This window comes from Spermophilus citellus (genome assembly GCF_964194105.1).
Source record: "Spermophilus citellus genome assembly, chromosome: 4".
Classification (NCBI taxonomy): domain Eukaryota; kingdom Metazoa; phylum Chordata; class Mammalia; order Rodentia; family Sciuridae; genus Spermophilus; species Spermophilus citellus.
In genome coordinates, this window is record NC_138185.1 from 158,161,946 (window position 1) to 158,186,999 (window position 25,054).

At 34.8% G+C, this 25,054-nt stretch overlaps 1 protein-coding gene across 1 annotated transcript in view; it reads right to left on the minus strand.

Annotated features, from left to right (window-relative positions):
- Positions 1–6,321: 6,321 nt before the first annotated feature.
- KCNH5 (potassium voltage-gated channel subfamily H member 5) overlaps positions 6,322–25,054 on the minus strand; it is a gene marked incomplete at both ends in the record, with an annotated part of 313,594 nt that continues 294,861 nt past the window's right edge. The window contains one exon of the mRNA XM_081293274.1: positions 6,322–7,269. Coding sequence (XP_081149400.1) covers positions 6,322–7,269 — 948 coding nt within the window. The remainder of the gene's footprint in view (positions 7,270–25,054) is intronic.

The window sequence follows — 25,054 nt, forward strand, 5'->3', positions numbered from 1 at the left end:
TTCATTGCAGATCTCAATTTCACAAGAAAGAGGTATAGAAAACCTAAACGTGTTTATTTGAATAAGAGTGGTTCCATGACCTGTGAAAACTGCATGTTTTACAAGTTACTTATTGTGTACTACAAACATAAGAAATCCTTTGCTTAAAGAAAAAATAATACTAAAGAATAATATATGCAATATAGATATATTTGAATTCATTTCTTGTTCAAAACTTAGGATTGCATTAAGTTTAGTAATTCATATTATTTAAATAGTTGAATACTTTTTGATACTTGGAAAAATGCATGTGAATTTGTTCTTTCATTTTGCTTGGTGATGTGCCAATGAGAAAATATGCTTTAAATAAAGAAATATGGAAGCTATGTGTTTGTTTCTGTTCTAATGTTCCTGTTGTTTTTTGCTCCCTACCCATGTTTTCATGTTTTTCCAACAAATATCAGATCTAGACTTAGTTAACTCCTCTCATTGAGAAAGCTGCATCTACTTGCACAGAACAACAGTAAAGTTAAGCTAAAACAGTTTAAAATTTTACAAAGCTTGCCGCAGTTGCTCTGATTGCATCCATAAACATTGTCAATGATCATGTTTACTTCTACGTGCATCTATATTGCAACCTCCACAGTGCTCCTCTTTGTAGATTTGTTCCAAAGATCCATATATGAAGCCTGATTGGACTCCCACAATCCACGCAGCCTGGCACCAGTAACCTGTTTAAAACCTGAATCCTTGATTTTTTTCTGATTGTTTAGCTCCCTGGACATTATTTCTCTGTGTTTTCTTAGGCCAAGGTAAGATGAATATTTTCTGTAGTGACAAACTGATCTTTATCAACTCTCTAAAAAAATACTAAATGCCATGCCATAGTCATAAAGATTTTGTAATGTAAGCTGCTAATACGTTTAGACTATAAGCACAAAGTTTATGTTGAAAGCTGATTGAAAATACTTATTTACATACGTGAAGAATACATATGTAAAGCAGCTGCCAGTTGTAATGTCACAGGCCTTTGGTGGATCGAAATATAAATATTACTAATCACTTAGCAAATAAATAGGAAGGATTGAAGTGGATAGTAAAAATGTCAATGCCCTTAAACCCTCTTGAACTCTACTCAAAAATACAAGGCATTTAAAACTAATATATTTTTTAACATGGGCAATTATGTGTGCTTTCAAAATATGCATAATTCTTAACTTGTAATATCCATTTTTAAGTTGTGGTTTGATGAAAATGATTAGCAAAACCTAATGAGAGATCTAAATATAAATATTGCTTCCAATGCATAAATATTTCCTTGTTGTTTCTATATCCTCTTATTTTCTTTACTCAAAAGGTCATAGAAAATGTAGTGATAATAAATTAACTATGATGTATGTAGCAATAATAGTTTGATTATAGGATACAGACATATCTTTGTAGAATGAACAAATATTACAAAAATCAAAGACTATAAGTAGCTTCTTCGAATTACCAATATTAATAATCACATAATGGGGCTGGGGTTGTGGCTCAGTGGTACAGCACTGGCCTAGCATGCACGAGGCACTGGGTTCAATCCACAGGACCACATAAATGTAAAATAAAGATATTGTGTCCACCTAAAACTTAAGAATAAAATTTAAAAAGTAATCACATAACGTTCTAGGTTAAAACATTGTTACTTAATATACATCAAATTAGTAGTTTTCAATGCCATTCATATGGCTTTCCTTTATTTATCCTGTTCTTTTAAGTTCAAGATACACATTGGAAAACCTATTGGTCATTAGAAAGGATTCTTTTGTAGTTAAGAATTTTGTTGTAAGAACATCTGTCCACGTAGAATCACTTATCTTGTGTAAATCACGGTTATATTTATATAAGAAGACAAAGGATGAATACCTTGAATATTTAACAATTTGTATGCTTTTTTCATAAAATTGAAAATTTCTGCTGAGCAATTTGATTAAATTGAATATGAAAAGCCATAAAATTTACCCCTCTTCCACTTTCAAAAACCTTCATTTTCTCCATATTTACTTGACTAATAATTCTAAGTTTCCAGAAAATGTGCAAGTCTCATGCTCCCATGTAACTGGCTGAGAATTATTTAGCAACCTACAACTCTCACCAACAACCTCTATTCAGAAAAATTTCTTCCAAAGCCTAAAAGATGGAGGGCACATCATGGTTTATATCCTACAAAAAAAAAAAAAAAAGATAATTTGTCTTAATGTGAGTTTCATCTGAGAGAAAAATTACTTTCATTGAGAAATAACAGCATCTTGATGTAAGAAGGGTTCTGTACTGAGCTTTGTTTTAGTATTCATTGGTGAGGAAGTTGAAATGCTGAGCACACTAAAAACAATTACTACACCCAAAATTACCCTGCTAGATTGTGACAAAGCTAGATTCAGAATTCAAGAAAGACCCCAGATATCTGTCCTAGGGTGTTTAAAAAAAATCTTTCTTCTTCTCTTCCCAGCAAGAATCACAAGTGAAACAGGCATATCTAATAAAGAAATATTAAAGCACAACATCCTCACAATTACAAAGTATTCATATTTTAGAGTTATCCTTGTATGATACATACATTCTAGACAAATTTTCTCATTAATTACATGATTTAGAAAAAGAGAATCAGAGAAAATAACTCAAAAGAAAAAAATTACAAGAAAGTAGAATTCATTAGAAATAGGACAAATAATTTTACAAGTATCAGCCACTGCACACTTCAAAACAATCACTTTTCTGAAGACTATTTTTTTTATTTGAAAAAAGGGTGGTTGAAAAATTTAGTTATTTCAAATATAACATCAAAGGACCAGATCTCATAGGTGAATAAAATCTCTTTAAAGCTAAGGGGAAATGTGATTTGTTTTGGGGTATCAATGAGTTTAATTTTCAAAACGACATGTTAGTTATTTGTCATAATATTCCTACTAAATTTCTGGGTTCTGTAGAAATGTATATTGGTCCTAGGGAGAATTTTCAACTCCAGGTTTCAAATGTTCTGTCCTGTGATCCACACTAAGTTGGTTGTTTGGTTTTTATCTTAATACTTAGAATATTTATACTCCTGTACTCATGTGAGATGAAACCAGTGTCATAATATTTTTTTTCCATTTTAACTGTTAAAGTAGGAGTCTATATTCAATCACCTTGCCTGAACAGTTTCAAGTACCATTCACATCAGTGTGGGATGCCAGAAGCTTTGGTATTGTCATTGACCTTTTGGATTTCTATTTGCCTTTTATTGTTAGTTCTTCATATACTGGATCACATATAATGCAACACTATCTTGATACACTTGATGATAAAACTTGCTGTTATGATACAAAGTTCACATTTCCAATTTCATTTGACTTTTGCTGTTATGTTACAACCACCTGTGCAGGATACAGCATCTGATCTTCTATACTAATAGCATCATAGAAAAGTATTGAAGATGTGTATGCTGCTTTGGAAAAATGTTTGAATTTTAAATACATATCCATTTACTCTTATTAGTACATTGTTCAGAAGTATAATAGTAAAAATTTTACTCTGGATGCACCAAGAGCATCTATACAGTGTAGGAATAAAACATGCAGTGGTTTGGTCCCCCATAAAGCCTCAACTGTCCATATGCTGGTTGAGGCGACGCAGAACTTGATTGTATCATGATTATTGCATGTATTAAAGCAAGTGTTTACCATTTATTCAAATTGGAGTAAATGCTACTGTGAAGAATTGTGAAGCCTGGGAACCTAAAAACTACTCTATATACAATGTTTGCTGAATACACGCGTTCCTGCTGCAAACAGCAGAGTGCATTCAGCACCGCATCATGACATGCACACAGAGGACTGAGATGTCTGAAAAAGAATACCGTGATAACTGCACCATAAATAAACAGTTGATGCATTCCCCCTTACTGACAGCCTGGAGTAGCTCAAAACCACTGTTTCTTTCCCACCTATATGAAAAATATATTTAGATAGAGAATACAACATGACTAATATTATAAGTTAATTAGGTAAAACTGAGTCAATGTCAGAATGCAACAAATATTTGCATCCGTTTGCAAAGGTGTAGCTGGCAACTTCAAATCATCCTGCTATTTCACGGTCATTCTCTTACAGTTTACATTGACTATTATTTTTGAAGCACGTGATTAAAGCTAACAATTTCTGTACTCAAATTGTTTTTAGTACTCATTCATCTTTAAAAACTTTAGCTAAACTTGACTTAAATAAACAAAAAGTTACCCTGAAATTCAATGAACATCAAAGGTCAAGAAAAAAGTACTAGCCTCCCTATGAAAAAAAAAATCTCAATTTCAAGGCTGATTCCAAGACTGATTCCACAACAATAATTATTATTATTTGTGCCTATGGTAGGTAGATATTGTAGCATAGCATAGCATGGATATATGTTCCCCTGAAAACTACCATCATGGGAAATGGAAGTTATTTGCACAAAGAAAAGAAAGATAGAAGCTATGGTATTTAACACATGTTTTGAGACTCCTAAGCAGGCACACCTCAGGATTCATAAAGAAATTCCAACATAAATTTTAAAATAGCAACATTTTAAAATAAATTACTGTTTCACACTTCTCCAGTCTAATGATGATAACTTGTCCTTCAGTTCTAATAGATTTGACTAGGGAAACTGGAAGATAATTACAAAAGCTCATAAAAAAATGGGTATAATAAACCAAAATATTTCTTTTGATTCTGCCATCATCTTATATGTCAACATATATGTACAGATGGTCCCATGATATACAAATTACTGATATGTATTTTCAACTTGATACTCATTACTTAACTCCCCTGCTCCCAATATTAAATGCCATGCATGCACTAATTGAAAATAATACCTTTCTGAACATCTTCAAAAAATGTACTTCAGTTGAAAGAAACAAATTCTCCTGGGTTCTTACAAAGGAATGTGTATTCTGTTTCAATGCATATCACTGGAAAGACTAGCTATAGACAACACAACTCTTTGTTACTTCTTTTTTAGTTGATAATAGGCACTTTCTAAGAAGAGGATTTGTGACCCCAAAGACAATGACATTCAGTCTTTAGTTACCCCCATTTGTAAGTGGATCTGCCTGAGCCATGGTAGTCTATTGTATCAACTCAGCAGGAATCCAGCAGTAAACTATGTGCAAAAAGGCTTTACAAAACTGGAACCAGAAAAAATCATAGAAAAGCAGTTAACTGAGTTGAACAACTTAACATCTATCTCTCCATTGGTTGCTGGTTTCCACATTTCTTCTGTCATCTCTACAGTCAGAATGTGTCAGCAATCATGTGACATTCTTTTTTAGTTCCAGATACACAACAGAACATGTCTATCAGTGTACATTATTTTTTTTAAATTCTATATCATAATAGGTAAGTTTTTCATACACTTACATAATCTTTTTTGTATGTTATTTTGCTAAGTAACCTTTCAACCTCACACCCTTGAACAAGTTTTAAAAATACAAATGTAGAACATTCATCACCTTTGGAAAATTGGCATCTCTAACATGAATTATCAAAAGGCCCTTATACCCTGTGGTGCAGTATTTTTATAATAATATACACTATATGAGTAGTTGAGTGTTTATGGTATTGATAATGTCAGCTTACAAGATGGCGGCTGTTCTCCAAGACGGAGGCAGTAGGGATTTCCTTACATAAGAGCTAATGATTACTATCTAAGTATAACGTTAAAAAAGGAGAGGTATAGTTGAGTGAAAATGCAATTCATGCACAAAACCCATAGCAATAAGTTCTCAATACCCCACACTGCTATCCGACGTAGGCAATAAAACAGTATTTAAATGGAGGGGAAAATAACCTAACACTAAGTTACAGAAAAATATCTATGGAAAGAGATCATAAAATGGTACTTCCTTGGCATTAGTCTATAATTTAACTTAACATAACATTGAAGAAATGATAGCTTGATATACTCAGCCTGAGATCAAATTTGTCATGGCAACATTGGCAGGTTGGACCCTGATTCTTCAAATATTACATTGCCTTAGTTAACAAAAAAATCATACATTTTAAAATTACAGAATAGAGGATATAAATAAATGTCAATGTAAAGTGTGCATGCAGTCAACTGCATAATATACAAGCAATATCTATGTTTAATAATCATCTTCTTTGGCAGGCCAGAATCCAGCTGGACATGCAATATGTACATATCAAAATCCATATTGTGTTCATCATATTGAAAGCAAGTGAAAATATATATATATGTATATGTATATACTGTATATACACACATATGTATATAGATGTATATACTGTTTTCATATATTAACAAATATATATGTATATGTATATATTAAAAGTGGATTTCATCTTTGTCAGATTCAGGTGATTCAGGCCTTGAAACACTAAAAATATCCTGACAGGGTATTTGGGGAGGTACTTGGAGTGGCATTTGGGATTTGGGAGAAGAAGTCTGGGGTACACTTTTTTCTGACAGTATTTTTAAGATTTCTGCCACCTGCTTTTCCAGGGCAGTCATTCTGCAGCTTAGCTGCTGGATGTCCTCCTTGAGTTCATGTTTGACTTCCTGCAGCGTGGTTTGTAAGGCCTGCTCAGGGATAGGATAAAAGGGGTGCTTGGCATCAGCCTGAATGGGACTGTGCTCCAGGGGACTTCGGGCCTCACCAGCCTTATCCAGACGAAGGTCACTTTTTGTAATTCCACTGTCACAAGAATCCGTTTTCCGTAATGGGTTTTTGGTCACACTATTCTCTGAGTCGCTGCCCTTGGGGTCCTCGGACAGTAGCCCCATGGACTCAGCTTTGGTGACGTTATTCCAGTCTTCCTTCTTCTCCTCATGGGCCCCCATATTGTTCTTGAGCCGCAGCCACCCTTTCCCGTTTCCATTTTTCATTCGCATGGGGCTGTTGACTTTGAGACATTTTGGGTCAGCACCACCATTGGGCTTGAGTTCCATGGCATCGCGGTTGTTCTGCTTGAGGGATTCGCTGGTTTTCACATAGGCCAGAGATGTCTGGATGGGAGTAATCTGCGACACGGTCACCACACTGGTGCCAGTGATGGAGGCTCCGTTCTGTAAGGAGCGGCTCTCCACCTGGAGCTGGCTCCTCTCGGGGTCACTCTGCGTGGAGCCCTGATTCCGCAGCTCCTTCTGCTGCTTGAACTTCTGGAAGAGCTTCCTGACTGGGTGGTCCACGGGGATGCTGAGAGTCACCTCGTTCTTCTGCCTGAGGCGTTCCTCCTCCTCCTTCTTCACATCACTGATTTTACGGAAGATGATCTGTGGAATGGGAGAGAGTCAAAGAGGTGAATTTATGATGCATGATGCTCTATGGACATGCCATAGTTTACCAAGCCTTGAACAAATGGGAAGATCCTTTCTCAAGGGGAAACACTACCTACTTACTCGCTGTGCTCTATTTCCTTGTATGTCAGTGGGGGGAATGTGACTGAAACAACTGAGCTGAGGCTTTGCTTCTTCTCTACAATGTAAGTATATGTTAGTATACGTGTGTTTGAATATTTGTGTGTATACATATACAAGTAAACAAATATATATCCCTTAAGTTTCCCTGTAATACATCCCTATATTTTGTATTTTTTCACCTTTTTGCATAAATATAATTGAAACACCTTTTTAAATATCATCCTCTCTTTAGGAGTCAGACAGTAAAAGTTCTTAGCTACAAAAGTATTGAAATTCAGAGATTACCAACATGATACCTGGGTTGGGCAGTGGTAAGGAATCAACTTATTTATGTGGCCCTAGATGTAAAACTAGGATCTATGAGGAAAAGTTTCTCTGAGGCAAGTACCAGTTCAATTAAGCCTTCATTTCAAACTGCTATTAATTACATGAGCTACCTCAAAAAACATATGAACTCCTACCACAAAAATATTCAAGCAAATCTAAGAATGCTGTCCCGGTGACACTTCCACCTGGGCTGGAGATTAGACTATTCAAATTCTGATTCTTCATCTTTTAAACATAAAACTAAATATATAGTACATGTGAGGGTAGATGGCTATCCCACATACATAAACAAGACTTTATTCAAAAGGTATTTTGAAAATATTCGGAAAAACTTATGCAAAATTAAGAGAAATAAAAATGCTGGCTATATGGAAATTATACCTATCTTTTCATTTAGAAGTAAACTTAGTAAGGGTGAGTTTTGTTTTATTTTATTTGCTTAGATTCCTGAAAAACAAAGAAAGTGCAGGTGAGGCTGAAAGGAAAATTCAACATGGAGTTATATTAGACAAAACACTTTCTGAATTAGACAATTTTATAACTCAAGCAAAATTACTTACCTCTCTCACCCTCTCCAAGTTACTGATTAAAGAAGAAATAGATGTGAAGCACACAATACCTATCCATAAAACACTCTCAGAATTTGTGGGTTCCCCCCTCTGTACTTCCATAAAATACTTCCTACTATCACCTTTCAAAGGTTCTGTAACTAACCTTCCAGGGTAACTAACTAATTAACTAACTAACTAAATAAATAAATAAATGATTGATTTCTAGCCAGAAACTACTTGAAGAGTAAGGGAGATAGTAATCCTTCTTCTAGGTAGCAACACATTTTTTCTAAATTTTAGATTAATATACCAAATTCAGCTTATCAAGCATTAATGATTATATTTTAAAATAAGTATTCTCTAAATTCAATAATTGTCTTAAAGGCCAAAACATAGTTCCCTCTCTATTGGCACATGAAATCGTATCTTTTCAAAAGATGTAATACTAATCTTGAAGTCTGTCATTGAAGCACCCACAGTTTAATTAGAAATCTTTCAAGGGTTGACAACTTCTTATCCTTCCTAAGTAAACGAGAACATGGACTAAGTCTTCAAGATAACTAACACTCTGTGGACCACACAGACCCAAATATGGAAGCACAGTTACTATTTTCCTATTTCATCTCCTGTCATTGAAGAGGCATTCACTTTTTTTCTATGAACTGACAAGAGAGACCTAACATAAGTGACTGGCCATGTCACCTTTCACCTTTCCAACTCACTTCTGAGCTTACTTTTTTTTTTGAAAGCAGCTTTTACATTTGGAGTAAAGGAATCTATTTCAAACTATCAGAGGAGGAGAGCAGGTTCTTGGCACATAGGATCGTCAGATAAAATGCAGGACACCCATGCAATATTTGAGACATACTAAAAAACAGATAATACTTATGTGAAAAAGACATATTGATACACTAACAATATCTGCTATCTGAATTTAATTTTAACTGGGACCCTTGCCTTTTTGTTGGCTAAATTTGACAATGCTATTGGTATATAATCAACAAGAATATTACTCTCTGTAATGTTTACATGAATTGCTATGTAAACTTAACATCTTTTAGAAACTCTAATGAGAGACTTAATATCCCTAATAATTGAGAAATTATGGGCCTCTAAGGTGAGAGCCTTAAGTTTTATATTTTCAGTATAATGGCTAACAACTGCTTGCAGTTACTCTGTGCTTACCAAGTTCAGAGTGTTTGGTGATTTAAGATGGCAATATGCCCATGGAAAATACCAAGAAAAAGTCTTTTTCCAGATTACTTGGTCAGAGCTGGCCACCCTTATCCCTCAACCAAGAACAAGAAAATTATCTGGACTGCTAATATTGAGCTGAGAGCAAAGACTCCACCAAAATTCCAGTACAAAGGGAGTGCTGGCACAGGGCAGACCCCCAGTCTGCATCAGGGATCAAAGAAGACAGAATTAGACTATTGAAAAGAAAAGAAAAAGAACCTGGAAAAGAGAAAAAATTACAATTTGGGACAGTAGATGACAGAATCCTGTGTTGCCCACTTCCTTTTTCTTTATCTCTGATGCAGGGAAATAATAAATGAGGTGATATTAGACATGGCTCCTTTGAAGTTCTAGGGACCTTATCAACATCAAGACTGGCCTTGACTTCTCTCAACTGGAGTTTGCAGATCAACACCACCTACACATTCACTTTTTGGAGCCAACAACACACAATGGGAAAAAAAATATATGCCTTTTTAGGAGGGCAAAAGTTCTCTGTCCTTAGTTCTTGTCTCTCACTTCCTAGTAGCCTGAATAGGCATTGGCCAGGATTCATGTGGTTTCAGGAAGGAACAGAAGGTAACCATGTGTGACTTCAGCCCCACAGAAGCCAGATAAGGAAAAAGTATTCCATGAGGTGGGAGAGGCTATTGCACTCTCTAGAGCACCAGTTGCTAGAGACTTTGAGACCATTAAATATATGTATAAAAATGGAGCCAGTAGGGTTTGGCTGTCTCAGAAAGCCAATACTCCAAGGATTGACAACAAACCAATTGAAATAGACTACCCCTCCCCTTTCCCTTAGCAGCAGACTCACAGAAGTCTTGAGCCTAGTGGAATCAGAAGCAGCTATGGAAGCAAAGTTGGGAAGAGTGATATGGCAACGTCGCCTACCCAAGGTATATAATTTGAAGTGGAACGAACCTACCTAAAAGCAATAGCACTTGAATTTAATCAAACTCCTCCCTTAAAAATCTAGGTTTTTAAGCCAGTGGTATTTTTTTAAATTCTAGATTGGGTGGAGTTTACTAAATTTGATTAAATTTGTTTAATTTTTTAAATTATTTTTGACTTGGAACAGATAATAATGACTTACTGAAAATCAGTTATAAAAAGTTTGGATACTCACACATGCATTCTTATTTATTAACTGTCATAACTACCGTATGACATTGGCCTTATTCTCAGGTTACAGAGGAGAAAATGGAGGCAGAGTCTAAGTGGTTTGTCTTAGATCACACAACTTGTAAGTGACCTGCATATAAATCCAAGGAGTTGGATTCTAAACAGTCTTAACCATTGCACTCTGTTGCTCCTCAGGATGACTTCAGTACTTCCTCCTGGGTTCTGTGAAAATCTGGACAGCTGAGTGGGTGAAGTGATGCAGCAGTTTCACACCCAGCAGATAACCCTGCCATGAAGACCATCCCTGAAAACAGTCAATCAAATAGGCAGAAGTTCTGTGCTTATTGGGTAAATAATAGCCTTAACTAAAAGCGGGGAGAGAGCTTATGGGAAGCACTCTTCAGACTCTCTCTTTCAAAGGCAAAGCCAGTAGGTTTGCTTCACTCTGGGCCAAATGCATGCCGCCATTTTGTAGCTCTGGTTCCCTTATGAGGTGGCCTTTTATTCCTTTTTTACTTCCTTCTACATATATTCAATGAATCTTTATGAAAAAGAAGGGGAAGAGGGAGTCAAAGAATAACTTTTTCTGTACTCTGACACTATTCTTGATCCACTCATACCTAGATTCATCTTTTTCTTTAATGAGAACAGGGATTTTTATGTGTTTTGTTAATTGCTGTACTCTAGTCTCTACAACATTGCCTGCCACATCGAAAGCCCTCAATAAATAAATGTTATTCAGTAATTCAATAACCTCCTACATGCAACAAATGTATGTGTATGATAAGTCTATGAATACAGAGTTACAAACAATGAGCATTTTCTTGTTCCTTTCCTATTTTCCATTCTCTAAATGATGAATCAAAGTTTATCTGTAGTAATATTATTATCATCCACCGTATCTACTATTTCCTCGTTTGGAAGTAGATGCTCCATTGTGACATCCCTAGCACCTAGCCCAGCATAAGTATATAGTTAACAAATGCATGCTGACTGGAAGCACGTTTAAAATTTGACCCACAAGTCAGTTTTTAAAAGGTCGTAAGTCATAATATTTAGTTTCATTGTAAGGATACAACACCATCCATCAGAAACTCTATTTTTGACTTATGATAATACCAGATTTTCTTAATGAAAAGTAAGAGAATGTAGACCTTGAAATTAAAACCATATAAAAATGAAGAGTTTATCATGTTTATGAGGTTTAAAGATTAATTGACTGAGGTGCTGCCATTAGTTGATCTTATAAGAAAAGTACAGTAGTTTTTTATTTTGTCTGAAGTTTTAAAAAATGCATTATTTAATGAACAAGAAAATAAAACATCAGGAGTGACTAATGTAAGTAACTTGCTGTATTTTAAAAAAATACTATATGTAATAGACCCTCCCTCTAAATCTTTATAGTTTTGAAGATAACTTCAGAAGCCCACACTCCAATTTTGAATAATATTGGGTTTTTATACCTGAGTAAACTACACTTCCATGGTAATTATTCTATATTATCATTATAACATTCTCAAATTAATTCTGTGGAATGTTTTCTTTTAAAAAGTGTTTTTTTTACCTTTAACTTTTTACCATGACTTTAATAAAATGGTTCCACTTAAGGATATAATGAAAAGATTCATAAATTTTCTTTAGTAAAACCCAATTAAAATACTATTTTTATTTATTTAGATTTTTAAAACTGCATGCTGCTCATTGGCCATTGAAAGAAACTGTAGATTCTTTGTAATCCATTTGAATCTTTTCATGGCATGACACTTTAATATGTCATACAAAAAATAACGTATCCTACTAACTCAAGACACAAACCACAGAGATTATTAATCTTATACAATTATGGAATGGAAATGATGATGATTTTTCTTTAGAAAATGAACATTTTTAAAAACCCACAAGTAAGCAATTTTTAAAAAATGTTAAAGGATCTGAGTTTATAAGAGTTCAATCTGTTTGATTTAAATCATGTAAAAGAAAAAATATATGATTATCAACACAGTGTTAAAAGAAAACAGCTTTTAAAAAATCTAGTCTTTGTTCTTTCCTCAGCATTAATAACTTACATCCTTTGTACTTGATGTACTCTGTATCTGTCTTTTGTCCAGTGGCAAATCAGATTGCTGTTGAACACCATGAAAATTAGGAACAAAATTTAAAAAGAAAAATCAGGACTCAGTTATGGTTCCAGCTACACTATTATTGGTAACATGCATAATAGCCTGTCCTGTTTCTATGAGCAAAGAGGTTTATTTCATTTAAGCTTTTCTTCTCTGTGCTTCATTATGTTCTGCGGAACCCATGCTGGAAGGTTTAATTTATTTAAATGATAAAAGCTTCTTTAACTTAACAGGGAACATGGCCAGCTGAGCTTTCCATTTCAAAAGTAGGGCATTTGATCATAAAAGTGATATCAAAATTGAATAATTTGAATGTGTACTGAACTTTGAAATCCAATATAGGCAAGGGGGAAAAAAGGTTAGAATAATTTATTTAATGACATGGTTTTAGTATTATATAATTTGCAGAAAAATAGAGGTGGTTTCTCTGAAATGGGCCATCACTCTCCAGATCTGTGAATCTAAGGAATTGGCCAGGGATGTATTGGTTAGGAAGCTAGTGACTCTAGTTCGTCTAACTTTCCTGGGTTCTAGCTGTGTTGGTTTCTTGATTATTACAGTTCCCATAAACCTAGTTATTAATTCTGCCTAAAGTCTTTTCAATCCATTCTAACCTGGACTAATTAAACAAAGTATTATTCGCTAAACACTACCACATGCATATCAGAGGTGATGAGCTTGTAATAAAGTTTGCAATTATCACTTTTTACAGATGACCATTCAACAAATTCAGATGCAGGTAGGGTGACAAAGATGTGTCTTGCTTTACTTTGGCCACTCAGATCTATTAGCTCTACAAGGGCTCATCACTTATTGGAGAATTCTACTTACCCTCTGACATTCAACTCCTCTCTGCCTGTCTTTATGAAGCAGATTCAGTTCCATAATTTGCAGGGTCAAAGGCAACATGAAAATTCAGGGCCTCTAACATCATATATTAATGGTTATTAATGGTTAAATCCTGAAAGATTTCCCTCTAAGATCAGGAAAGACATAAGCATGTATGATGTTGCCACTTCTATTCAGCATTATACTGGGATTATAGCCAGGGATACTATTCAGGAAAAAAAAAGATAAAAGGCATCAAGAATGGATAGCTGGGCATGGTGGGCATGTGCCTGTAATGCCAGTGGCTCAGGAGGTTGATGCAGGAGGATCCTGAGTTCAAAGCCAGCCTCAGCAAAAGCAAGGTGCTTAGCAACTCAATGAGACCCTCTCTAAATACAAAATGGGGCTCAGTGGTCAAGTGCCCCTGAGTGTAATCCCTAGTAAAACAGAGAGAGAGAGAGAGAGAGAGAGAGAGAGAGAGAGAGAGAGAGAGAGAGAGAGAAGTAAGAATTAAAAATATCTCTAGAAAGGACAAGATCATGTATATAGAAATCCAAGAATCTATCAAAAAACTTCTAAAGCTAATAAATAGTTTAGCAAGGATGTAGAATACAAGCTAACATAAAAATCAGTTGCATTTGTATACACTAGCAAGGAACTATGAAGTTAATAAAAATAATTCCATTGACAATAGCATCAAAAAGAATAAACTACTTAGGAATACATTTAACAAAAAAGTGCTGAACTTATACACAGAGAACTATAAAATATTGAAAATAAATTAAGGGAAACCTAAATAAATAGAAATATATCTCATGTTTATAAATTAGAAGACAATATCATCAACATGGCAATATTCCCAAAATTGATTTATAGATTAAATATAACCCCTATCAAAATTCCAACTGCCTATTTTTCAGAAATGGACTAGTAAAATTCAAAAGGAAATGGAAGGGATTCAATCAAAATAACATTGAAAAAGATGGATGACTGTTCTTCCCAGTTTTAAAATTTGTTACAAAGCTACAGTAATCAAGGTACTTGGTGCTGGCATAAAAATAGAGATATATATAAATGTAATAGAATTGAGAGTCCTGAAATGAACTCATGCAAATTATGGATATTTTTGGTTTGACTTTTAAAAAAATTAACAAATACAATTGTACATTTGTTTTCGGGGGGAAGAGAGAAGGGTACCAGGGATTTAACTGAGGGACACTTGACCACCAAGCCACATCACCAGCCCTATTTTTTATTTTATTTAGAGACAGGGTCTCACTGAATTGTTTAGTGCCTCGATTTTACTGAGGCTGGCTTTGAACTCACGATCCTCCTGCCTCAGCCTCCGGAGTCACTGGGAGTGGAGTACCATGTGATATTTTGATACACTGTATACATTATGTAATGTTCAAACAGGATAAATATATTGAAATAGGTGCCAAACCAATTCAATATGGGAGGAATAACCTTTTCAACAAATGGTACTGGAACAATTGCATATCCACAAACCAAATGCAAACATGGATACTCATCTCAGACCATTTCCAAACTTTAAAATAAAATGTATCTCAACTCTAAATATAAGTACTAAACTACAAAATTCAAAAGGAAAGGTGTTAATTTTAGTAACCCTGAATCAGGAAACACTTCTTCGATGGACATCTAATCCTAAAGACACTAAAGAAAAAAATAAATGAATAAACTTCATCAACATTAAACAAAGACAATATCAAAGTGAAAAGCCAACTCACAGAATGGGTGAAATGTTTGCAAATCATGTATCTGATATGGGTGTGGTATCTAGAACTATTATAATTCAACAATAAAAAGGCAAATAAAAGTGATTTTTAAATAGTCAACAGGTTTGAATGAACATTTATCCAAAGAAGACATACAGATGACCAATAGGCCCTTGAAAATACTATCATTAGTCATTAGAGAAATGCAAATCCATTCACAGTCAACTTCATGTGCCAGGAACCTCATGATAAATTCTTTCCTAGATACGATTCTCAGGCTTTTAATGAACACAAGTTCATGTTCATCCAGGTCCAAACTTGAGAATGGGGTCTTAACTATTTTTTGGGTGCAACATAGCCAAATCCTGGTGCAATGGCCTTTCACTCATGAATTCTTTTTTTTAAATTTTCACAAAAGCAAAACCAGACATGCAAGTGACTTTGTCCTGCCTATTTGGACCATTTCCCTTATTCCAGTTGAAGAATTTGATTTTATTTAATCTAAGAAAGGCAACTAGAAGCCACATTAGTAATTCGTGCCACTTTCAACTTCAAAAGTCCCTCTAAAGGAGACAGTGTTTAGAGGATCTCATGGAAGAGCAACAGTGGTCATTTGAAGCTTGGAGTTCCCAATCCTAGACAGGACTCTAACTGGCCAGGTGGCCTTGTGTGCAAGTCCCACAATCTTTCCTGACTTTAGTTTAGTTTAATAATGTTAGAACAATGGAGCTTGGCTTAGTTCTTTAGAGCTCTATCTTAAATATATAAGAGGTCAGTATCTGATATTACAACAAAAAAATAAATTAAAAAACCACAATTTATGCTCTTTAAATTATTCTAACATAATTTCTTGCTAGAAGATAACAGTTGTCCCATTATCTAGGTGTCCAACATTCCTTACACCAACTGCTGAGATTTCTATAACCTCTGTAACAATTATAGGTCTACTTTTATTTGTGTTTTCATTCTGCTTCTTCTGAAAGCAACTGCTCACATGCTGCGCTGAGAGAAGATAAAAATTTGCTGCTAATTATTGAGGTTTGTGCTTCCAAACATTGCTGGCCAGTAATTGAATTGCTGTGTCTAGAGTCAAGTAGTAGCTAATAACTTTGTCCCTACAGAGTTAGGCTGTAATTAGTTATTCCAGTCAAAGAAGAACAGGAGAAGCTATGCAGCCTATTTCTTTAATATTGCATTTGCCAGGAGCTGAAACTTAACAATTTTCAAAGGCTCTAGCCTGTTTAGTGATTGAGCTATGCCACCAGTATGTGTACACACATAGACACAGCAAAGCTGCCAAAGTCAAGTGAAGGGAAGTGAAGTTTGAGCGATTGTCACTGGAAAGTCTAAGAAAGAGATCTCAGCTCTGCACATTATTGGGGCATGAATTGTGAAAATATGAGCATTAAAATTAAAATAAATGATAATATCACTGGCAGTTTCCTATATATTCTTGTAATTGGTACCAAATCTAATATGTGTTAATTAATATATGCATCTGTGATTTATTCCTTTGGAAAGTGTCTTTACACAGTTAAAAAGATGCCCCACTATCATATTTTATTTATCTTTAGTGAGTATACTGCCCTTAGGTGGAAACATCTCAAATTCCATGCATTTCTGTAGTTAGAGAAACTGTCTCCTACTAACATAATCTACAGGAAATTTGAGAAGAGTCTTGGCCCTGTTTTCTTACAGACTACATTAGTATAGTTGATATTTCACAGAGTTTTTGGCTCTGGAGTAAAAGACAATCTTTGAAAGGAGAATTGAATATTTTTAGTTGAAGATCACTTATAGAAGAATAGGAAAGTATGAGAGTTCATATTTTTGACAGTCACTTGGACTACAGGCACATTCTACACAAAGAAACCACAAAAAGAAATGGCTTAAATAAATGTGGGGTATGCTTCATTTATGCTTTGGAAGGCAGACGATTGTCAAGATGGAAACTCTCTACTGATTGATTCATAGATTTAATGTAATCAAAATAAAAATCTGAACAGGATCTTTTTCTAGAAACTAACAAGCTAATTCTACAATTTATGTGGAAATACAAAAGACCTACAATAGCTAAAGTAATATTTATTAATAAGAATTAAAAACCGGAAAATTTATAATGCATCCTATTTTACTATTTAAAAAACCCACAGCCATGAAGGTAGTCTATATTGGTACAACAGACAGATCAATGGATAGAATATGGCATTGAGAAATAGACCTTCACATACCTGGGAAAATTGAGTTACTGGGAAAACAAAAACCTTTACAATATGGGTATGAGATAAATTGGATATCTATGTCAAAAAATATGTATATCTTGACCTTTACCTCATGTTCTACACAAAATTCAACTCAATAAACTGTAAATTCAACTATGGTAGGTAAAAACTATGAAGTTTTTTAAAGAAAATATAGGATAAAATTTTCATGACTTTTTTTTAGGATTAAAAAGATTTTTAAAAAATTCACAAAAAGCAGTACCCCTATCATTAAAATGAAGACTTTTTGTTCCTTGTGAGATACCAAGAAGAAAATCAAAAGGCAAGGCATATATATATTTGATAGAGGACTCATACCAAAATCTGTGAAGAACTGTTACGACCCATGAAGAACAAACCCAAATAAATCCAATAGAAAAAGGAGTACTTTACAAAAAGTGTTACGTAAATAGCCATGGGACACATGGGACAATGCTCTTCCTAATTAGACATCAAGGGAATACAGTTTAAAACCACAACATATTACCCCTACCACTCACCGGAATAATAAGAATGAAAAAAAAGAAAATAACAAGGGATATTGAGAAACAGAATTTCCATAATCTGCTGGGGTGTGCAAATTTATAGAACCATTTGGACAACTGCTTGATGAGTATGTACAAAAGCTAAACATACTCTGTATTCAGAAATTTTTACTCTCAGGCATATACATATATCCCTTGCAAAAAAATGCACACATATAAATAAAAAGGAATGTACAAGGATGTTTGTAGCAACACTGTTCATAACGGGCCTGATTGCAAAGACAGATGTCCATCAAGAGTAAAGTAGCATTAACAATATTGTATTGAATATTTCAATAGCTAGAAGCAGAAGATTTTAAATGTTTTTCTGACAAAGAAATGATGTATATATAAGGAGATGACCATGCTAAATACCCTGATTTGGTTATTATTCAATGAATACATGTATTGCAATATCACACTGTACCCCATAGATTTGTGTGATTATTCTGTGTCAATTAAACACAAAATTTTAACAAGAGTAGAATGGATAAATAAATTGAAATATATTCGTTCAGTGAAAATCTCTACAACTAATGAATCACACGGCAATATGAATATCAACTGCAAAAAAATATTGAGTAGAAGAAGTCAAATACAAATGTTTACATATTGCATAATTTCCCTTATATATCTCTAAAAATGAAAAAGGAAATAAAAACTATCTAGGGCATTAAAAATTATAACAATAGCTAAGTCTTGGGTGGGGATACATAGATCATGCAAGAAAGTAGAAAATGGGCTTCTGATTTGCTTCTTGTTCTGTTCTTGAGTTTGATGTTGGCTACATGGGCGTGTTCAGTTTGTAAAACTTCACCAAGTCATGTGCTTCTGCTTTACATACATTTTTCTTTATATGAATTATATTTCTAAAATAGGTTTACTTAAACAGTACAGAAGTGCTTGTCTCATCCTCAAGGATTTTCATGTAAGTGGGAGCAGGGCCCCTCCTAAGTAGGTTACTGCACTGCCATGGGGTAATTCAGTGTATTCTAATTCATAAAAGATGAACAGGAGCCCCAGTCACATGCAGGAAAGCTTATGGGTACTGAGGATGCAAGATGAATCAAAAAAGATCATTGCTAACAGTCTGGTAAAGAACACAGCCCTGTAAACATGCAACATCAACCCAATATGTATGTGTGAAATATAAGAAGGCAAAAGGTAATTGTATTTTTGTGGGTTAGTCTCTGTGTTCTCTATTCTGTACCACTGGTCTACCAGTCTGTTTTGGTGCCAATATCATGCTGTTTTTATTACAATTGCTCTGTAATATAGTTTAAGGTCTGGTATAATGATGCTACCTGCTTCACTCTTCCTGCTAAGGATTGCATTAGCTATTCTGGGTCTCTTATTTTTCCAGATGAATTTCATGACTGCTTTTTCTATTTCTATGAGGAATGTCATTAGGATTTTGATCAAAATTGCATTAAATCTGGATGGTGTTTTTGGTAGTGAGGTCATTTTGATGATATTAATTCTGCCTATTCAAGAGTAAGGTAGATCTTTCCATCTTCTAAGGTCGTCTTTGATTTCTTTAGCAGCACAATTCACAATAGCTAAACTGTGGAACCAACCTAGATGCCTTTCAGTAGATGAATAGATTTTTAAAAAGGTAGCATATATACATGATGGAATATTACTCAGCAATAAAAGAGAATAAAATCATGGCATTTGAAGGTAAATGAATGGAGTTAGAGAAGATAATGCTAAGTGAAATTAGCCAATCCCCCAAAAACAAATGTTGAATGTTTTCTCTGATATAAGGAGGCTGATTCATAGTGGGGTAGGGAGGGGGAACATGGGAGGAATAGAGGAACTCTAGATAGGGCAGAGGGGTAGAAGGGGAAGGAAGTGGGCATAGGGTTGAAAATGAGGGAGTAACGTGATGGACATTATTATCCAAAGTACATGTATGAAGACATGAATTGGTGTCAACAAACTTTACATACAACCAGAGATATGAAAAATTGTGCTCTATGTGTGTAATAAGAATTGTAATGCATTCCACTGTCATATATAAATTTGAAAAAGTTAATTTAAAAAAGAAGGCCTAAGATGCTACAGACTAGAGGCTCTTTGACTGACTAGCTTGATCATTGCTTTCTGTTCCCTGTAAGATGTACCAACTGATGGCTCACACCAGGTATTTCAGACTATTACACTGTGAGCCTCTACTTCTGTTAGTTGAGCTGTTAGTTGAGTCAGTGCTACTTGTAGTTATCAGTAGTCTCTTGCTCCACTTTAAAGAAACCAAAGTTGGAAATCCAGAGGCTATATTATGGACTGTTTTTAAAAGAAAGATTATCAACACTTTGAAGCACTAGTAATTGAATGTACCTTTTAAAGGCTAAATTAGTAAGTTAAAATAAAACATCTAATCGACATATTTATCTGTGCTTACTAAACTACATTGCGGTGCTTTGAAAAGAACATAAGCTCTGGTGTTACATTGCCTGGATTCAAATTGCCATCCATTTATTCTTTTTATTTTCTTTTTAATTTTTTTAGTTGTTTATGGAGCTTTATTTTATTTATATGTGGTGCTGAGAATCAAACCCAGTGCCTCACACATGCTAGGCATGCACTCTACTGCTGAGCCACAACCCCGGTCGCCCATTTATTCTTTATCTCTGTGATTCTGGGCAAGATATTTAAACTTTTGTGCCTCATTTTCTTTACTATGCATTTCTTTAATTCTTCATTTCACTTGTAAATGAAGGGTAGTGATAGTGCCTTCCTTATATGGCCATTATTGGGAACAAATACTCTGTGGTATCTAAAGAACCTTGAAGAGTGCCCAGAACACCATCCATCCTCTTGGTCAGTGTTAACTACCAATATTTCTCATCCCTATCACATCAGATAAGAGATGATAAGAGGTGTAGGAAAACAAAATGGACGTAGAGAGCAAGGTGTGACTAGTGATAGTCAATTACATGAAGCCACAAATGTTGCCTGGCATGGGGATTTGGGGGAAGCTTCATAAGCTTTGAACAACATCCTTGAATTGTAGGTAGGAAATTATTAAAAAGATAAAGAATGGAAGAAACTTCGGGCAGAGAGACACAGACAGTAGAAAAGTCAAGAAAACTAAAAGCATGGTACATTTAAAGAACTTCATGAGCTGGACGCAGTGGCGCATGCCAGTAATCCCAGCAGCTTGGGAGGCTGAGGCAGGAGGATTCTGAGTTCAAGGTCAGCCTCAGCAAAAACAAGGTGCTAAGCAACTCAATGAGATCCTGTCTCCAAATAAAATACAAAACAGGACTGGGATTCCACATCACGTGTAACCAGAAGAATAATATGAATTATTATTATACATTATATTATACATCTATGAATGATGTATCAAAGTGCATTCTACTGTCATGTATAACTAAATAAAACAAATAAAAAATAGGACTGGGGATGTAGCTCAGTGGTCAAATGCCCCTGAGTTCAATCCCCAGTCCTGCCCCGCACAAAAAGAACCCTGTGTTATTCTCTATTCTTGGTGTCAAATATTCCCAGGACTAAGAGATGGAAAGATAGTCTTAAAATCTAATTTTTTAAATTAATTAATTAATTTATTTAAATTAGGTATATGTGCCAGCAGAATGCATCTTGATTCATTGTACACAATTGCAGCACAACTTTTCATTTCTCTGATTGCACACAATGTAGTGTTCCACCATATGTGCAGTCCTACATGTACTTAGGTAATGATGTCCATTTTATTCCACTGTCTTTCCTGCCCCCATCCCCCCTCCTCATCCCTTCCTACCATTTGCCCAAAGTTCCTCTATTTTTCTATGCCCCCCCACACATTATGGATGAGCATCCACTTATCATAGAGAACATTCAGCCTTTGGTTTTTTGGGATTGGCTTACTTCACTTAGCATGATTTTCTCCAACTCCTTCCATTTACCTGCAAATGCCATAATTTTATTTTCTTTTAATGCTGAGTAATATTCCATTGTGTATATACACCATACTTTCTTTATCCATTCATCTGTTGAATTTAATTGATCTTTTAAAATCTTCATTAGACATTGAATTCCATAAAAACAGTTACCATTTCTTCTTTATCCCTCACATTCTCCTAGTTCACTTCCCAGTCACTGGTCTATGTCTTCTGATTTCTAAATGTCAGAATATTTGAGATTCCATCCCTTTAAGTGACAGCTATATCTTGAAGAATATCTTTTGTGTAGACACAGTCTGTTTCATAAAATCTAGCTTCAAATCCATATAATGTGTCCTCTAAACTGAATATATTGTAGAGACAGGGGTGCTATCCATAATTATTCCAGGACAACAGACACAAATCAGGACTGCTCTAAGCAAAGAGAGACATTGGACACCACATCCATCCAGCTATTCACTAACATGTTCACTCAGGTGATCAGCATCTCAACCTTCACATGTCTCAAAATAGAATCTTGGATTTCTACACTTGTGAAACAGGCTTGTTCCTTTCCTGGAAAGGACACGGCGCCTAGAAGGGATTTGCTACTCTCCCCTCTGAATTCTAGGTGTAGGAAGGAGGAAATATAGTCCACCTCTTCACCAGAGATTACTATCGTACAACCAAACTGTTTACTCATCTTCCCTTGCACAAGGCTGGATGACAGTTCTTTGCCACCCTAAAGACGGAAATTGTCACATGACTAAGCGCTAGCTAAAGAAACAGGCAGAAATGATGTACATCATGTCCAGGCCAATTCTATGATAATTTCCCAGTGGGACCCACTTTCCTGTAGTTAACCTTCTTGAGTTATACGCTCTGCTTTCTGTGTATACACTACTAATGAAAGAATCCTCAGTCCTACATACAAGACAGATGAGATAGCTTGAGACCAGAGCAGCCAGGGCACCGAAGAGCCAAAAGATGGAAGGCATCAGGGTCCCTAAATCCCCTTACAGAATACTACCCCTTAAATTACTTGTTTTGGACTATTACATAAACAAGAATTAAAATTTTATTGTGTTGTGACATTTGGTTGTGGTAACTTTCATTTCCTTGACAAAGGAGCTGATGAATTTTCTATAAATTTTCAATTTGATTTCATCTTAGTTATGTTAATTTTTACAGAGCTTAAGTCAAAGAAAAATTTATAATCTATACTTCTTTGCATTAAAAATAGGTCTTTTCTTTTTCTTTTCAGACTCGAAAAGATATACAGATACTCAGAATATTTGCTTTTGTATCTTAAAAAGGAAGTATAATTTTGGGACATAATAGATTATATGCAGGGACAAGAAAAATGTGGACAAAATATTGTCTTCTGATTCTTATTTTACTAAGGTCAAAATATTACTTATTAAAATAGAGTTATTTTAATTTCTATCATTGCCTTAGAAGTAGTGATTCCTACAGATCTGATTTTTCTCCCTCCTTTGATGGTTACAGGGAAAAAGGATGCACGAGAGAAAAATCAATAACTTTACAAGAAATAATGTCCACCATGGATCAATTACTACAATCAACAACATGCTAATCAATTTATACAACTTGGATTCCTTCTCTTTATTTTCCTTCTGTTACTCTTTACTATGGAAAGAAAAATCACTCCAAATCATCTTATCTTGTTTAATATCTGCAGAAGCACGAAACCTCTTTCCACATCTAACCAGGAACAATAACAAGGGAGTGTTTGTTCGTTAAATGAATTTGAGGAAGTAATAGACACAGAAATCTTCATTTCTACTGAGGTGACATTATGTACAATTAAAGTCTATATTTACTGGTAGGAGGATTTTTATTAGCCAAGCGAGTCCCTATATATCAAAAGCTGATAGACTAAAATTACAAAGGGATAATTTTCAGTTGGGTTATACTTAACTACATTCCAAACAAGAAATCAGGGTAGGTGAGAGAAGTAGCTGACATATGCTATTCTGTTTAACAATATTACCTTTCCGTTGAATTTATTTGTAAAAACATAAAATTTGTAGAATTTTGAAAAAAATAATAACTGATCGTTTTCAAAAATAGCAACCACATGGATAAAAATAAAAGGAAATGAAGAGAAAATGTCATTGAATTCAATGTAATGCTCTTTCTTTTGAAATACAGTATTAATTTGTTAGCTATAAGCTGTATGGATTTAGCAAACCGTGTTCATGGTTTCCCCCATGGATTATGGGTATATAGATGTAGTAAATTGTTTTTCTAAATTTAGAATCACATTTATATTCATTGGCCTTTTGTGATATTTGCTTTAACTTCTAGAAGAAATTTGCTGTAGTATGCATGAAAATGCTAATTATAATACATGTAGGTATTTTGTTATCTAAACATTATGAAATAATTCTAAGAATGTCACCATTGTTGGAGTCAAGAATATTGTGAATATACTTTTTAAAAAGTAGCACCCAGAGAAGGAAAACAAAACAATCCCAAAACAATCCAATATCTAATATGGATTGGGAAGGATGATTGCCAATAGCCCCATTTCCTTTGCTTCTCTGATCCTGAATTATCCTTTGAACTGGCCTTCCTGAGTCACACTCTCAGGTGGCTGCGCACACACTACTGAAGGGGAACATTCTTCAGCCAAACATCCCTACAGGGCACATGTCATAGCTCAGGATCTTGGACATCAAAGGGGCTTTTGGTCAAATCCCTCAGCCCTTCTCAGTGACTCTTTCAAATAATTGTCTTCAAAACCCATCCAATCCTTACCCCTTACAATCAGCTGATGATCATGTCCTCTTAGTTGGGAAAACTGGGGCAAAGTAACCAGCTCTCTGAAATTCTTGTCTTTCCTGTCTGTCTCCTCTACCATCTACAGATTGAACGCACTGAGCCTCTCCTTCTCCCCACCTGAGAAAATGAAATTTTCTTCCTTTTGTTTAAAGTCAACCTCTTGTTATTTTGCTCCTTATCCTTGCACCTTTTTTTTTTTTTTTTGCCTCTGCTGTTAGCTCATCTCTCCAAT